The sequence below is a fragment of the Talpa occidentalis genome, unplaced genomic scaffold (assembly GCF_014898055.3).
Source record: "Talpa occidentalis isolate TD23 unplaced genomic scaffold, MPIMG_talOcc4v2.1 talOcc4.9, whole genome shotgun sequence".
NCBI classification, from domain to species: domain Eukaryota; kingdom Metazoa; phylum Chordata; class Mammalia; order Eulipotyphla; family Talpidae; genus Talpa; species Talpa occidentalis.
In genome coordinates, this window is record NW_023605305.1 from 106319205 (window position 1) to 106335240 (window position 16036).

The 16036-nt window shown below is 52.3% G+C and overlaps 1 protein-coding gene across 3 annotated transcripts; it reads left to right on the plus strand.

The window, feature by feature from the left end:
• The first annotated feature begins 10775 nt into the window (after positions 1-10775).
• On the plus strand, positions 10776-15490 carry GPR61 (G protein-coupled receptor 61). Of its 3 annotated transcripts, XR_008550308.1 has the most exons (3): positions 10776-10887; positions 12089-14314; positions 14969-15490. XR_008550308.1 is itself a non-coding variant. In XM_054691372.1 (2 exons), exon 2 carries the CDS (start codon positions 12703-12705, stop codon positions 14056-14058), a length of 1356 nt encoding a protein of 451 aa, XP_054547347.1. In that variant the 5' UTR covers positions 10776-10887; positions 12089-12702; the 3' UTR covers positions 14059-14337. The 3 variants fall into 3 exon arrangements, 1 of the variants encoding a protein (XP_054547347.1); XM_054691372.1 differs by lacking the exon at positions 14969-15490 and having other exon boundaries at positions 12089-14337; XR_008550309.1 differs by lacking the exons at positions 10776-10887; positions 12089-14314 and adding an exon at positions 14351-14490.
• The last annotated feature ends 546 nt before the right edge of the window (positions 15491-16036 follow it).

Consider the following 16036-nt stretch of genomic DNA (forward strand, 5'->3'; position numbering starts at 1 on the left):
CTGCCAGTCCTAGCCCTGCCATTCAGCTGCATGCAAACCTGGCCGATGGAACTACTTAGAGGGTCTTTCTGGGGCCCAGCTGACCCTGGTTGTTCCTTCCTGGGTCCCTCCCTAGGACTGAATTTCTTCTTGATAATTCCCAGGAGGCCAGGGTGCCCACTGCTGTTTCCTGCACCACCCCCCTGGGTGGTGCCCCCCATCTCTCAAGCCCTGGAGAGAGCAGCCACGCAAGGACAGCAGCTGGGACTCAGACTCAGAATCTAGAGCTGAGAAGGACCTTAGAGGAGTGGGGAGCCAAGTCCAAGCCCTCTTTGAAGCCTGGGCTCTGAGAAGTGAGACGAGCCGTCCCAAGTGCACTGCATGTGGACGCAGGCTCAGAGTTCAGGGCATCTTCCCAACACCGGCCTGCCCCAGAACGAGGAGGGACTTTCTCTCAGGAGCCATGGCCCTCTGGCCTGGACCTCCCAGCTGAGATCGTGGGCGGTCAAAAAGGTGAAAAGGTCAGGGCTCACAGGACTGCAAGTCCCCCAGGAGGAACAAAGCAAGTTGGGGTTTGGAAAGAACAGATCCCCACAGACTGCAAGCTGCTCTTGGCAGGTCTGGGCCAACACTGCCCCCCTGTGGCTCCTGCTTGTCAGGGCAGCCTGGGGACCCTGAAATAAAAGAAATAGTTCCTCTTTCACACCCAGATCCTCACCACCCAAGGACATCTGTCCTAGTGCAAAGGCAGATTTGCACACCCCATGGCAAGCCTTCCAGGCTAGGTCATTGGAGAGATGGGCATTTCACACACTATTCTCCGATATTAGGTCCTAATAGAGGTGGGTGAGGGCTGACCGTCGCCCTAAGGGGCCACTCACAAGCCATCTCTCCATTCCTAAGGAGCCCCTGTGGGGTCAGAAATTCAAGGAGAATTGAGAGAAAGGACAATGGCTGGGAAAGAGGCTACAAGGCCCTTGCCCCTGTGCCCAGTGGTGCCCAGCCCAGAGAAGGAAAGATGTGGCTGCTCTAAGGCTCAGTGGGATTTGTGGGACTGAGGACTGGCCTGATGGTAAGAGACATAGAGCAGGGGCGCCCCCCAAAGTCAGAGTCTGGCACTGCTGGGAACTGGAGCCCAAGCTGGGAAAGCCTGCCGGTGCTCTGGTTCTTAGCTCTTAGACCTGAGCTAAGGAATCAACTGGAATGTGAGCTGGGTGGTCCAGGGTGCTATGTCCCTGCATATCATGCTGGGTGGCTTCTTTGACACCATGACTCTGCAGGGAATAATTTTCAGGCACTCAAATCACCACTCCACCCTTCACTGCCACCCCACAGAATGGACCTGCCTGTAGCTCCTGAGCACCGGAATGCCAGCTGGGAAGCGTGGAGGGTGGTTTGTTTTGCACATCACTTCTCCTCTAAGCTCCCCTTCCCCCTGAGTCCCCTGCATTGTGTGTTCACAGGCACCATCTCCTTCATGACCTATACGTTTTTTGGGGGGGCCTCCCTGGTGGAGCAGGCAGTTGAGTGCAGCGCTGGTGGTTGAGCGCAGCGCTATGAAGCTGTCTGCAGCCTCTGCAGCGCCGGTTCGATCCCCACTGGCCTTGGAGCAACCCACATGACGAGCAGACCTCTTCTGTCTCTCCCGCTGCTCCCCTCAGCAGTGTATTTTGTCAGTCTGCCTGTTTTGTTCCTTGCTCTGTCTCTGGTGAATCCTCTCACCCTCCTGTGCTTCTGGCCTGTACCCCTGCTCTTGTATAAATTAAAAAAAAAATCACCTCTATGTTTTTTTCTCCTGTCTCTGGACCTCCACTAGGAAAATTCCCAGCCTTGAGTTCAACCCCTCACTCTGGAATTTGTGGGTTCAGTGAATGCTTACCGACAGACTCACTGAAAGACAGGAGATGGCACATCTGTGGCCCTATGTCTCCCTGCTCCAAATATTTTGCTATGTTAACTTTTTAGTTTGGTTTCTCAGTCTCACTTATGAGGCCCTCCACGTCTCTATTTTCACTTCTTCACTTTCAAACTGGAAAACTCACAGTGCCCTGGCATTCCATAAGCATCCCTGTCTCCATGTTTTTTTAGGCCTGTTCCTTCTATCTGGAGAGTACTCCTGTTAAAATCCTTTCCCTCCTTTAAGACCCATGCCACTTCCTTCAAGAAGCCTTCCCAGATTTCTTGAGGGAGCAGATTCACTTTCTCTTTGACTCGCCACAGTAATTTGACTGTCCCTTGAAGCTCACAACGGGCTTTGTCCCCACCTTACACCCTGAGCACCAGGAGGCCGAGGGTTGTATTTGTTTCATCTTTGTATCCCTCTCTCACTCTCTCACCCTTGTATATTGCAGATGCGCAATAAGCATTTCTAGAATTGACGGAAATTGCGTTCGCAGTTCGGGGTGCTGGGAACTGAAGGAGGTAGGGATGGGATATCTGAGGCTTCCAGAGGCTCTAGGATGTGCTCAGAATGGGGAGGCAAGGCACATGGGGAGACAAGGGGGACGTCAGGCCTCCTTAGAACATTGCTGGGGACCAAGATCATTTTGCTGAAGAGAACAGGTGTCAGGGAGGGCCCTGGAGATGTGGCAGGTTGAGGAATGGCACTGGGGGGGCTGCTGGCTAGCCCAGCACTGGGTCTGATGGGCTCGCTGCATCCGTAGCGATAGGCAGATAAAGAAGTAGAAGCCTGAACGCATAGATTCTGGTCACAATTCCTTCACCCTCTAGCTGTGTAGCTTTGAACAGGTTAATTCCCCTCTCTAGGCCTACTCATCTGGAAGATAGCTAGCGTTTCAGCTCTGCTGTTCTGACTCCATGTTGAGATGCCCATGGAAAGGGGTGCTAGTCAGAGGACATTTGTGCGTGCCCCGCTCAGGCCTGGTGAGAGAGCCCAACATCACTAAGAAGGAGGCATGTGGCCCAGGGAAGCTGTGGCCTGGCTCAGAGCATGTGGAGGAGGGTGACGGTGAGACAACGCCCCCTAAAGGTAGGTACCTCTTATGGAGCCAGGCGGCCGTGTTCACAGGCTCCTGTCACTCTTGCACTGTAGAGTGACGTCAGATCATCCTGTGATGATCAAAGTCATGTAGGTCGTGACAATGACAACCAATGATCTTTCCAAGCCATAGCCACAGATTTTTAATTAACGTAGTTTCAATTAATTCAATACATGTTTGGTTAATTAATAATAAATAGAATAAAAGTGCAGTTCTCAGTGGCACTAGCCACACTTAAGAGTAAATGAAGTGCCCAGTAATCAGGCCCCAGGGAAGGGGTTCAGGGACTGCCTTTCCTTCTCTGTGGTTCCCTTCCTGACCCCATCTCCAGACTGAATCCCAAATATCTAGGATTTGAATCCCAGCGCTTCAGCTATGTGACTTTAAGAAAGTCACTTAGGGCCTCCCCGGTGGCGCAGCGGTTGAGCGCTGGGTTGCGAAGCTGCTCGCGGCCTCTGCGGCGCCGGTTCGATCCCCGGCTGCTCCCCGGCCACCGGAGGAGGGTCCCACATGGCGCGCAGACCTCTCCTGCCGCCCGCTGCTCCCCTCAGCAGTGTACTTCGGTCCTTCTGCCTGCTCTGCTCCCCGCTCTGGCTCTGGTGAATTCTCTCACCCTCCCGCACTTCTGACTGTACCCAGTGCCTGTATAAACAAAAAAAAAAACAAACAAAACAAATAAATAAATAAAACATGCCTCTATTTAAAAAAAAAAAAAAAAGAAAGTCACTTAACCTCTCTGAGCCTCAGTTTCCACATCTGAAAAGGAGTTATTGAAACTAACTGCGAAGATTGCTGGGGAACACCGTGTGGAAGTGGCTGGCACTGGTTCCACAGCTGATCTCCCTGCCCAAGTCCAGAAAAGGACAGTTGGTACAGATGGTCCTGCAGGCCACTGGGCAAGTGGTTAATGCGGTTAATGGTACTTTGTGGGCACACTGGGGGTGGGGCAAGGCAGTGGGCGGGGCAGGTGGTGGGAAGAACAGGCAGAGGGGGTACTGCCCAGGATCCCTGAGTGCTGGTGAGGAAAGGCCACTGGTCTGTAGACCAATTTATTCTGTAGTTGTCAAAGACCCGGGAGCCCTCTGGCATTTTTCTTTGGGGTCCAGCACTGAGCCCCAGCTAATGAGGGCGGGGTGGGCAGCCTGAGGAAGGCTCCCTGACCTCATCGCAGGCCCGGCTTGCACATGCACTGTGGGTGTTCCTGCCGCTCTTTTGAGCCTGGTTCATCCGAGGCCCCCAGTTTCTAATCTGGTTGGGAAGGATTTATTTTTGGGTCCCTGTAACCTAGCAATGGGCTCACATGACCAGTGGCAGCTGCAGGCTGAATATACTGTTGGATCTTGGCTCCTGGCAGGGGGCGTAGGCCAGACTGTGGGGGAATAGAGAATGGGAAGACACTCACCTCTGCCTTCCTCTGTCTCCCTCCTCAGTCCCTCAGCCTGCCCCCCTCCCCCCCCCATGGTGGGGTGGGGTAGGAGTCAGAGAGCACGAAAGGCTGGTGCTGGCAGAGAGGGATCTGGACAGCCTGCGAAGCCAAGCTTTTGGGGGGGGGGGATCCCAGCTGTGAGCTTGCTTTCCACCTGGGGAGGGTTGGGTATCCATAAGATGGAGGGGGTGCGGAGAGGATGCGAGGCTGGCCAGGCTGGGGAGTAGGCGGCTGAACAGTCTACGTCTACATTGTGGGATCTCAGGGACACCCCTGGTTGATGCTGGAATCCCAATATTCAGCTTCTTCCCTTTGTTCCCTGTTAAATTGTTAATATTCCTGGGAGAGAGAACACATTAAGCTGCTATCAGCGTGAATGGATTTATCAGCCTCTTTCCTGAGAGCAGTTTTGACAGGGCAGCAAAGGAGGTGGCGGGTGCACTGAGGAGGCCAGGGGCTGCACTCAGAGAGCCCTGGGCCTAGGGCAAGCACCCGATAGCCGGTTATTGAACAAATGGGCGGGTGGATGGAAGATAAACTTGCTCAGCGTCAAGGTCTCATATTGAGGAGGCAGGAAAGTGGGGGTTGAGCATAACCATGTCAAAAGGTGCTGGTGGCAAGGACTGGATAGGGCCCCACCACCCCACCGAGGAGCAAGTGTGGTATGGGGAAGCAGCCCTTGGCATAAAGGGCCCCACTGTGATACTGAGAAGGGGGTACCACTACCCCCCACCTGTAACAGGAGCCCCCTCCTGGCTATGTGTAGAGCATGGTGAGCCGTGAATCTCTGATGTGGTTTGTGGGACCGCCCTCAGTGGCTCACGTTGGTCTCCCCATGTCCCATGTGCTAAGCTCCGGGAAGGATTGGCAGGGTGGGGTGGAGGATATAATGTCAGTAGTTATTCCAAACTCTGATATGATTTTTTTAAAGATTTATTTATTTATGCGTACAAGAGCTGGGATACAGAACAGAGATGTAGAGGGGGCGCTGAAAGGATCCATCAGAGACAGAGTGGGGAACAGAACAGGCAGACTGAGTGAAATACACTGCTGAGGGGAGCAGCAGGCAAGACAGGAGAGGTCTGCTGCGCCTTGTGGGCTGCTCCCTGGCTGGGTATTGAACTCATGCTGCAGAGGCTACGGACTGCTTCACAGTGCGGTGCTTAACCCCTTGCGCCACCAGGGAGGCCCTCTGATATGCTTTAATGAAATACAAGGTAAGAAGTACCTTCCCAAAGTGAGCCCTCCGGAGCCAGTATCATCATCATCATCATCACTATTATCCTATGCCTCAGGGCCAGGACAGGCAGGTGGTTTTTCCACCCTCCTCTCTCCGGAGCCAAGATGGCTCCCAGCAACTGAGCACATGCTCTAGAATCTGCTCTGGGAGAGGCCATAAGACCTGGAGAATTGCCTGCTGTATGCATTGTCTGACCAGTCAGGATAGCTGGACTAGCTCCCCAAAACCTGAGACACTATGTTTGTATTGGAGGTTCCATATTCTTATTAGGTCAGCCGAAGAGTGAAGAATTTTGCCCATTTTATAGATAGAAAAACTAAGGCACAGATGGCAATTCACAGCCCAAGTCTCACTGCCAATGGAGCAGAACCCAGTTAGAGCCACAGCTTTCTGGCCAAGCCAGTGCTATTTCAGTGGCCCTGTTCTGATGAGCCCTAGTCTGCTGTGGTTCCTTCTGAACCCCTAAGAGGGGGACCCGTCAGTCTGGGCTGGCCCCTGCAGGAAGGAAGTAGGTGCTGATGAGGAACAGGCTTTACCTGATTGATGCCAAGGTTTGATGGCGGCCAAGATGATCTTGCTAACACAATAGCACAAGGCCTGATAAAATCACTTTGCCGTCTAGGCATTTTAATGTGATATTTTAATTTTATTTCCCTGTACTCAGGCATATCAAGTTTTTTTAGGCTCTAGCTACTTCTGTGGAATGGGTTCTGGGGCCTCAACCCAGAGTCTCATGTCAGGCCTGCAGGGCGGTTGTGAGGACCTGAGGGGGAGGAGTAAATACACCCTTTGGCTTCAAACAGACCTGGGTTCAAGCATGGGCTCTGGCACTTGATGGCTCTGTGACCTGGGGGAAGCCACTTAACCTCTGACACCTGTTTCCTTAACTGTAATATGGGCAGGGGAGTAAGGGCTGGCACACAGAGCAGCTGTGAGGATGGAAGGTGGCCAGGGATGGCAGAGGTCACAGGGGCAGCTCTGGGCTGGTCTGAAGCCTCTTTGCCGTTGACCCTCTGAGTGCCCCAGGGAATTCACTGTCCTTCTGGCTCTTTGGGTTGGGTCCGATAAACCATTCCAGAATTTCCTCCCTTCCCTTTTGAAGATGAGGTTTCTGGAGAGACAAGTCTCAGTGGGGCGTGCTGCAGCTGGCATCATGCCTGAATTCCTGTCAAGGCTCATGGCCCTGCCAGGTGTGTCTTGGGTTACCTCTTCACATGTCTGGTTCTCAGAAACAGGGGTGCTGTGAGCTATGTGGGGTGTCCTACAGCTTTATGTTGTTAGGATCCTATCCCTGGGTGTCAGTCATATACCCAGGGAAACTTTTCTTCAGAGTTTGAGGGAAGCTATACTCCTTCACTCACCTCCAAAGGCTTATCACGTGGCTTGGGATCCTCCATGAGTTGTGTTCCCAGCTCTGTCCAGGCCCACAGATCCACCCCAATGTGAGCTTTCCCAAGTACGGCTGGCTCCACTCTAAGGGGGCAGGGCTATGGGGGTGCCACCTATTCCTCATGGAGAGCTGAGATTCCCCCACACCACCAGCGCTCAGCCACATGCCAGATAAACATATCATCTCAGAAAACTTTTTTTTGGGGGGTAAGAATGAGGGTTCGGATAAGGCCTTCAGCTCCCCTTCAAACATGACTGCCACTGTTCCCTCTGTTCTCCACACACATTCAGCAGCTTCCAAAGAAGCCAAACCTTGGATCATGCCCTAGAGCCTCGGCCCTGCCAGGCCTAACCTGCAGCCCTGTGTCTCACTGGCACCGGCTGCTATAAAAGCATCTTGGTTCTGATGTCACACGGACCCACGCAAGGGCTGTCAGGAATATCCCAAGGATCATCTATCCTTTACTCCCTTTGAACACATTAGAAGCCAAGGCCAGAAATAGGAAGTGACTTGCCCAAGGTCACACAACTAGTAGGTGCCAGCGCCAGGCTTTAAACCTGGTTGTTCTGACTCTGAGTGCTCTTTTTTTACTTCAGCAGGCTGGCCAGGAGGGTCTTCCCTGCCTGCCACCACCTGCCCCCCTAGGCTTCTGAGATGCCACTCTGCAAACCTGAGAGGAATGAGAAGGCCTGGGGCCACTCCTGGGTGCCTTGCCTGGGGGCACTGTGCCTGGCTCCCTGCTTGGAAGTGGCTCTGAGGGGCTGAGTGAGAAGCAGGAGGCCGTTAGGACCCAGAAGCTATCGGAGCATCTTGCTCTGCCTGCTGCCTCTCACAGCTCACTGCAGTGGTTCAGGCTTCAGCAGCCTTGGAGAAGCATCAGCTGAGAGGAGCTATCACATGGGAGCCGGGAGCTGCTCAGCAAAGGTAGGAGTTGCCGACTAGGCCAGGAACGGGGGCCAGATCCAGGGCCTGGTGGTGAGTGCTGAGGCAGCCTGCACAAGGGGGGGCTCTCCATCCCAAGCACCAGCCCACCCTACCTTAGGGTGGGCAGTTTTGTCCAGGAATGGGCTTCCAGGTATCCCGAAGCAGTGCTGGGGTGTGGGCATCTCTGAAGCCTAGAGATGGGGGTTGATCTCCTGCCTGCTGAAGACACTACAGGCACACAGGGTTCCCCATCTATTCTGGCCCATGTCATACAGATGAGTCCCCCGCAAACTGGGAATGGGTCTCTTGGCGTCCAGGCCAATGGGCAACTCTGTGTCCTGGGCGGGGGGCAACTTTGCTATTGTAGCCCCCTGGAAGTCATCTCTGGCTTGGGGGGGGGGGCAGTATGTTCTTGTCTGAAGGCAGGCCAGGCTTGGCTCCTGGGGATGGAAGCTCTGTATCTGGGAAACAGGTGCATGTGAATCCCCACGATACCTCTGTGGCCTTGGGCTGGGCACTTATGAACATCTTGCATCCAGAAGCAAGGCCATCTGTAACTTGACCATGGCCCTGCAAGAGGCCCAGACCTCAGCCCCTATGGTGGCAAAGGCTTTCAGGTACTGAGAGGTCCTGGAGGTGAGGGAGGGGTTGCTGGAAGGAAGCTGTAGGAGGATGAGAGAGCACCTGAGGAGGCATGATGCTGGCAGCTGGGAGTGGAGTGAGGCTCCCTGGGTTTCCCTATGAAAGATAAATCCACGGCCCCCCATCCATCACCCCAGTCCCTCAGTAAGGGAGTGCAGGGGGAGAGGTATATGGATCCATCCGTTAGGATATAAATTAGAATCCTAGAATTTAGGAGTCAGTGTGGAGGTCTGGCAAGGCCAAGGGGGTATGAGAAAGAGATGCCCTTTGCCTTCTTGCCTTGGGCTCCATCATGGCCGCACAGTCTTTCTCCCTCTCCACGTGGGAACCATGTCTGCTCCCCTCAGCCTGGGGTCCTGTGTGGGCCCTGAGGACAGACTCTTCACATCCAGGCAGACATGGTGGGCCTGTACTCCTCTGGTTCCCAGGGCCTCAGTCACGTCTTCTGGGCTCCACTCTCAGGTAAAAGATGCGGAAGTCACTGCATGGAGAGGAAGGGGCGGGATGTTTCCCTTGGTATTTTTCCCACATTTTTTTTCTGGAAGACTGTCTTATGAGAAGTTGCTATCTCCACTTTTAGGCCCGCTCTACATCGCTGCAGAACCTGAGTCTATGTGGCCATTTTAATTTTGAAATGAGCCTTCTGTTACCACTAGGAAAAGCCATGTCGCTAGGCAGTTGTCGAAAGTTAGGGCTGCTGAGTCCAGGAGGCCAGGTGACTTTCCCAGGAGAGTCCCCTGACTGGCAAGCGGCTGACCGGCCACCTCAGTGCTTTTGCAGTTGTGCTAGGGGCCAGGGATGCAAGCACTCCATCAGTCTGAGTTTGATTCTGTTCACAAAATTGTCCTGAACACCTACTGCATGCATGGAGTTCTAAAGATAAATTAGCTCAAGGGTGGTGTGCATGTGAAAAGCCAGTGTTGATTGTAAGACTAGAATTATTGGGAGGGGGGCGGGCTGTGCTCCCCAACTTTCACCTTGGGCCTATTTATTGCAGTCAGAGAAATGATGGATTTAAAAAAAAATTATTTATTTATACAAGAGCTGGGGTACAGGCCAGAGATACAGGGGTGAGAGGATCTACCAGAGACAGAGTGGGGAACAGAACAGGCAGACTGACTGAAATACACTGCTGAGGGGAGTAGCGGGCGAGCCAGGAGAGGTCTGCTGTGCCAGGTGGGTTGCGACCGGGGATTGAACTCATGCTGCAGAGGTTGTGGATTGCTTCATAGTGTGGTGCTTAACCCCTTGCGCCACCAGGGCTGCCCAAAATGATGGATTTTTAAACTGAGAAACTGCTGCCCAAGGCCCTGCAACCGGGGAACTCAGATGTTACATCAGATGTTACCATACATGGGGACCTTGTAGGTCATGTAGTCCAACCCATTTTACAGATGCAGAAGCTATGACCCAGGGAACTTGTGACTTTTCTATAAAAAGCCCATCAGACTTGGCAGGGTCACCTTTTGCCTCTAATTTGCATTCCTTAACACACTATCCTGAGGGGCTCTGGATGCAAAGATAGTGCGTGGAAATGAAAAAAATTGAATTGCATTGGGCAACTCATTTCAGTTATGTACAAACTCAGCATGGAGAACAAGACGCATAAGACAGATTTGATCTGCCACTTGGTCAGGGGAAATGTAAGGCACTAAAACCACAGACTTCTTCCCTTCCCAATTTCTTCCAGTTTTCTTCTCTGATTGCTGCTCATCCACCATCTTAGTCACCCACCCAGCGCTTACACAGACTCCCCCCTCCTTGTTCTGCAACTGTGGTGACAGTTCAGGACCAAGCGGGCTCTGGGTCGGGATATTCCAGTAGCCAGCTCCAGGGAACAGGTCCTCTCCCACCTGCAGGCAGGGAGGCCTTGAGAAGTTAATGAGGGGGTGGACAAGGGCAGCTTTCAAGGAACAAATACCCTTCCAGCTCTGAAATAGATGCATTGACCTCCCATACCCTTCCAGCTGGGACATTTTTTCATTGCTCCTTCTCAACATTCCCCAAGTGACAGCTTTTATCTCGTGGGTGATGCTGTCAGAGCAGACTAATGCACAGTGCTTCCCCCTTTCAGGTTATCTCTTTCTAGTGTAGCCCAGAGCAGTGAGAGACATTTTTAGAGATGGTTCAAATTCAGCCACTATTTATTGAGTGCTTGTTGTGTTGCAGCTGCTGTGGGGGGCACCGTCAAGCACAGCATGGCATGGTGGGAGAGACGACTGGCTCCAGGGCCAGACCACCCGGCTGTGTACCTGGACCTCGCCACTTACTAGCTGTGTGACCTTCGGTAAGTTATTCAACCTACCTAGGTCTGTCTTTTTTTTTTGTGTGTGGGACCCTCGCTGGTGGCCGGGGATCGAACTGGCGCTGCAGAGGCTGCGGGCAGCCTGGCAACCCAGCGCTCAACCGCTGTGCCAGCAGGGGAGGCCCCCTAGGTCTGTCTTATTGATTGCAAAATGTGAATAACATGCACTTCCTAGGGTTGTAAGGATTGGAATGCGTTAATCTAAAAAATAATAATAAAAATACTACCCCCCCCAACCTGTAAAGTTGACCTCACAGTGAAAGGTAATAAAACTAGATTTCTCTTACTGTTTTTTTTTTTTAAATATTTATTTATACATACAAGAACTGGGGTACAGGCCAGAGGTGTGTGTGGGGGCGGGGGTGAGAGGATTCACCAGAGACAGTATGGGAAACAGAACAGACGGATCTACTGAAATACACTGCTAAGGGGAGCAGCAGGTAAAACAGGAGAGGTCTGCTGTGCCATGTGGGTAGCTCCCTGGCGGGGATTGAACTTGTGATGGATGCAGTGGCTGTGGATAGCTTCATAGTGCTACAACTTAGCCCCTTGCGCCATCAGGGAAGCACCAAAACTAGATTTCTCTTTAAAAAAAGAAAGTACCCCCAAACAGATAAATGGATCAAGAAGATGTAGTGTATATTCACAATAGAATACTATTCGGCAATTAAAAAAGATAAACTCATGCTATTTGCAGCAACATGGATGAAGCTAGAAGGCATTATGCTCAGTGCAATAAGTCAGAAGGAAAAAGAAAAACATCAAAAAAAAAAAAAAAAAAGGAAAGCATCAGGCGGTTTCACTTATAGGAGGAATACAGGGAAACCAAACAAAGAGAGAGAGAGAGAGAGAGAGAGAGAGAGAGAGAGAGAGAACAGGTAAACTACAGATATAAGGCATGGGTGGGGGAGAGGGAAGGGCATCAAAACAGGGGAGAGAAGCACAAGGGACCACAGTGACGGTTCATGGGGGATGCAGTGGTGGAAGATTTATGGGGACTGCACGTGAGGGGAGAAAGCAAATACTGCACAAAAATGAACAATACAAGAAAAAAATATTAATCTACCGCGAGTGCTTAGAACAGGGCCTAGCATGTGGAAAGCGTATCGTGTTGTCGTTAACAAACCTCACCGGATCCTCCAAACACAGTGGTGAAGTTGCGATTATTCCCTTCATTTTACAGATGCCTTTATGAGGAAACTGAAGTCCAGAAGAGTCACAGATAATAATTCCCAGGCGGGGGACAGGAGACCCAATCTTGTGCTCCTACCCTCCAACAGCTCCTGCCATTCTGAGGAGCCAAGAAATCAGGACATTTACATGAGCAACTTTGAGAGTGGGAATCTAGAAGCTCAGTAGGACCCTGGGAAAGTGAGACAGAGGCTTTGGGATTCAGCCTACCAGTCCTTGACAGGGGAGAAGGGTGTGGAAAAGAGGAAAGGAAATGGAGAAGGAGCCGGAGACCACTCGGAAGGTGGAATGCTGAGGCGGTGAGGCTCCTGCCTCTGTCTGTCTTCCCAGTCACCAAGGTGGGACCCCGAGGAACTACCACCTGCCGGATAGGAGAGATGCATCCCTGAGCCCTCAGTGACTGGCCTGACACTCAGCACCTACAGCCCAGCCGAGAGGCCTGGTGCCAAGAGTCTGCACTAGCGGCTCCGGCGGGAGTTGCTTCCCTACCTCCTTCCACCCCCAAACTGGGAAGCCTGGGCCTGGGCTTGCCATCCCAGGGTCACCGGACTAGGATGGGGGATGGGCTTGTGATAGGAGGTGCCCTGGGTGTCCTCTTTCGGCCCCATGGAGTCCTCTCCCATCCCCCAGTCATCCGGGAACTCTTCTACTTTGGGGAGGGCCCCTCAAACCCCAGGTCCTTCTACTGCCAGCGGGGTCCCCGAAGTGGGGCTACGGGACGTGGCTTCCGAATCTGTGGCCCTCTTCTTCATGCTCCTGCTGGACTTGACCGCGGTGGCCGGCAACGCTGCCGTGATGGCTGTTATCGCCAAGACACCCGCCCTCCGAAAATTTGTCTTCGTCTTCCACCTCTGCCTGGTGGACCTGCTGGCTGCCCTGACCCTCATGCCCCTGGCCATGCTCTCCAGCTCTGCCCTCTTTGACCATGACCTCTTTGGGGAGGTCGCCTGCCGCCTCTACTTGTTCCTGAGCATATGCTTTGTCAGCCTGGCCATTCTCTCGGTGTCGGCCATCAATGTGGAGCGCTACTACTACGTGGTCCACCCCATGCGCTATGAGGTGCGCATGACCCTGGGGCTGGTGGCCTCTGTGCTGGTGGGTGTGTGGGTGAAGGCCTTGGCGATGGCTTCTGTGCCGGTGTTGGGAAGGGTCTCCTGGGAGGAGGGAGCTCCCAGCATCCCCCCAGGCTGCTCACTCCAATGGAGCCACAGTGCCTACTGCCAGCTGTTCGTGGTGGTCTTTGCTGTCCTTTACTTCCTGTTGCCCTTGCTCCTCATCCTTGTGGTCTACTGCAGCATGTTCCGAGTGGCCCGCGTGGCTGCCATGCAGCACGGGCCGCTGCCCACGTGGATGGAGACGCCCCGACAACGCTCCGAGTCTCTCAGCAGTCGCTCAACTATGGTCACCAGCTCGGGGGCCCCCCAGACCACCCCACATCGGACGTTTGGTGGAGGGAAGGCGGCAGTGGTCCTCCTGGCAGTGGGGGGACAGTTCCTGCTCTGCTGGCTGCCCTACTTTTCTTTCCACCTCTACGTTGCCCTGAGTGCTCAACCCATCTCGACCGGGCAGGTGGAGAGCGTGGTGACCTGGATAGGCTACTTCTGCTTCACTTCCAACCCTTTCTTCTACGGCTGTCTTAACCGGCAGATCCGCGGGGAGCTCAGCAAGCAGTTTGTCTGCTTCTTCAAGTCAGCTCCAGAGGAGGAGCTGAGGCTACCCAGCAGGGAGGGCTCCATTGAGGAGAATTTCCTGCAGTTCCTCCAGGGGACAGGCTGTCCCACTGAGTCCTGGGGTGCGCGACCTCTACCCAGCCCCAAGCAGGAGCCGCCTGCTGTTGACTTTCGAATTCCAGGCCAGATAGCTGAGGAGACCTCTGAGTTTCTAGAGCAGCAACTCACCAGCGACATGATCATGTCGGACAGCTACCTCCGTCCTGCCCCCTCACCTCGACTGGAATCATGATGGGCTGCTGGACACCTGGAGGGAGATGGGGCTGGGGGCCAGTTATGACTGCAAGGACCACCTTGAAGGATCATCTTTTCTCAGCTACCTGGGGCTGGGGCTGGGGTCTCTGCACACAGCTTTTGCTTAGTGTTTCTGGATCAGGAACAGAGCCAACAGGATGGATGTGTGGCAAAAGCCTTGGACTCGGCTGTGATTCTTGACTATGATGGGAGGCGACCTGGTGAGATGGTGACGAGAGTAAAGGGTCACAAAGGTGAGATGATGCGTCTCAACCCATGAACTTCTCATGTCTCAGGAAGCAGGGAAACTCTAAGGGTAGGAGCTGGAGGATACAGAGCAGCAGGCCAGGTTTGCAGTTATTCTGGGGACCCTTCAGGAGACTTCATTTTTCAGTATAATTGTCCAGGGCAGTCATTGTGCCCAAGCAAGGTAAGATAACGACTTGTGTCTTCTCATTTCCTTGCTAGGTTTAAAAAGAGCTACATTACAGCTAACTGTTTTCTTTTCGTTAATACACCCTTCCCTGGTTTTAGACCTGAAGTTTCCTTCAAAGTGGTTATTTTCATTTCCTGATTTTGGCCAGAGGCAAGGGGAGTGGCAAGCAGGGGACACAGAGTAGAAGGCAGGGAAGCTGACTACAGCTCTCCCCACTTTCCAGAAACAGTCCTTCTGCTCTATTTTTCCCATGATCTCTCCAGAACATGGGAGATCAGCCTTGGGCTTGATCTCAGCAGAGGCAAGAAGGCAGGACAGTTCTTCCTCCTTTTCTTTTAGGATGAAGGGGTATACAGATTGGGGTTGGGTGGGTGAAAGGGAGGTTAGCATTTGACTTGCTAATGTGGCTGGCTACAGAGAGGCCAGGTAATCACCCTGATCAATAACACTGTGAATATTTTTTTTTCCTTAGGACTGGCCTCCCTGATCTCTCTCCTCATGGCAGTGACCCACCTCCAGCCCCCTGGACAATCGGGTACAAGAGACTAAGGTTGGGAATGGGAAGGGTGGGGTTTCCATGGTCCATTAAATGCCTCCCTACTTCCATTCATTGCTCTCAAAATTAGCTTCAGTGACGACTTAAATTTCTCTATCTGCAGCCCTGGGTTGGAGAGGGGCACGGGAGTTGGGCTCAGTTGTTCACTGATTGAAACTGTAGGAATTACGCCAGTTGGTATTGGTGGTGGTATTTTCAAGGTAGCGAAATAATTGCAAACTGGACAGGACATCCACCTGGGACTACCTGTCCATCCCACGTCCCTCAATGAATCAGCTAACATTTAAGGCTTGAGGTAGGACCGGCGGATGATGTGGTCTGTATTTGAAAAATTCCTGGTTTACTGAGTATCAAAGGGGAAGATGGGCTGGTGGGAGTGAGTTTCCCCTTTGAACAGCCAATAAATACTTTTTATTATAAAATCATACTGATATCAACTTTGACTCCTTCAGTACAATTCAGTGCTTACTAGCTGAATACTCAGAATTGTCCGGGAATCACAGAGGATGTATGATCACTGCCTTTGGGAATTCATAGTCTAATTTGATAAGATACCTTGTATTTTTATAGAGCATTTACCTCTGGTAAAGCTCTGTAGAATGTTTGAGAAATATACTGGAGAATATGTACATGGTTCTAACTCTGAGAGTTCAGTTCACTGCAGCAAAACACCACAACCCTACAGATTGTGGAAAGTGTGCAGCTTGTAAGTGAAACTCTAGTTGAAGAAAATAGCTTATTAAATGAACCTGGGCGATCAGCTTTTTCCCTTTAAATCTAGGAAAATTTCCAGGTTTCTGTCTTCCTATCATTAGATTTACTTTAGTATAGTACCTATTACATTGAGAAAATCCCTTAGGTAGTATATGAACCAAGGAGTGTCTTTTGTGATTAAAGACGTGTTCCTTCTCCCCTTCCTCTAAGATCACAAAGGAGGAATCTCATTCCTAGACAGGGGAAAACTTCCAATCACTGATCAGCTAG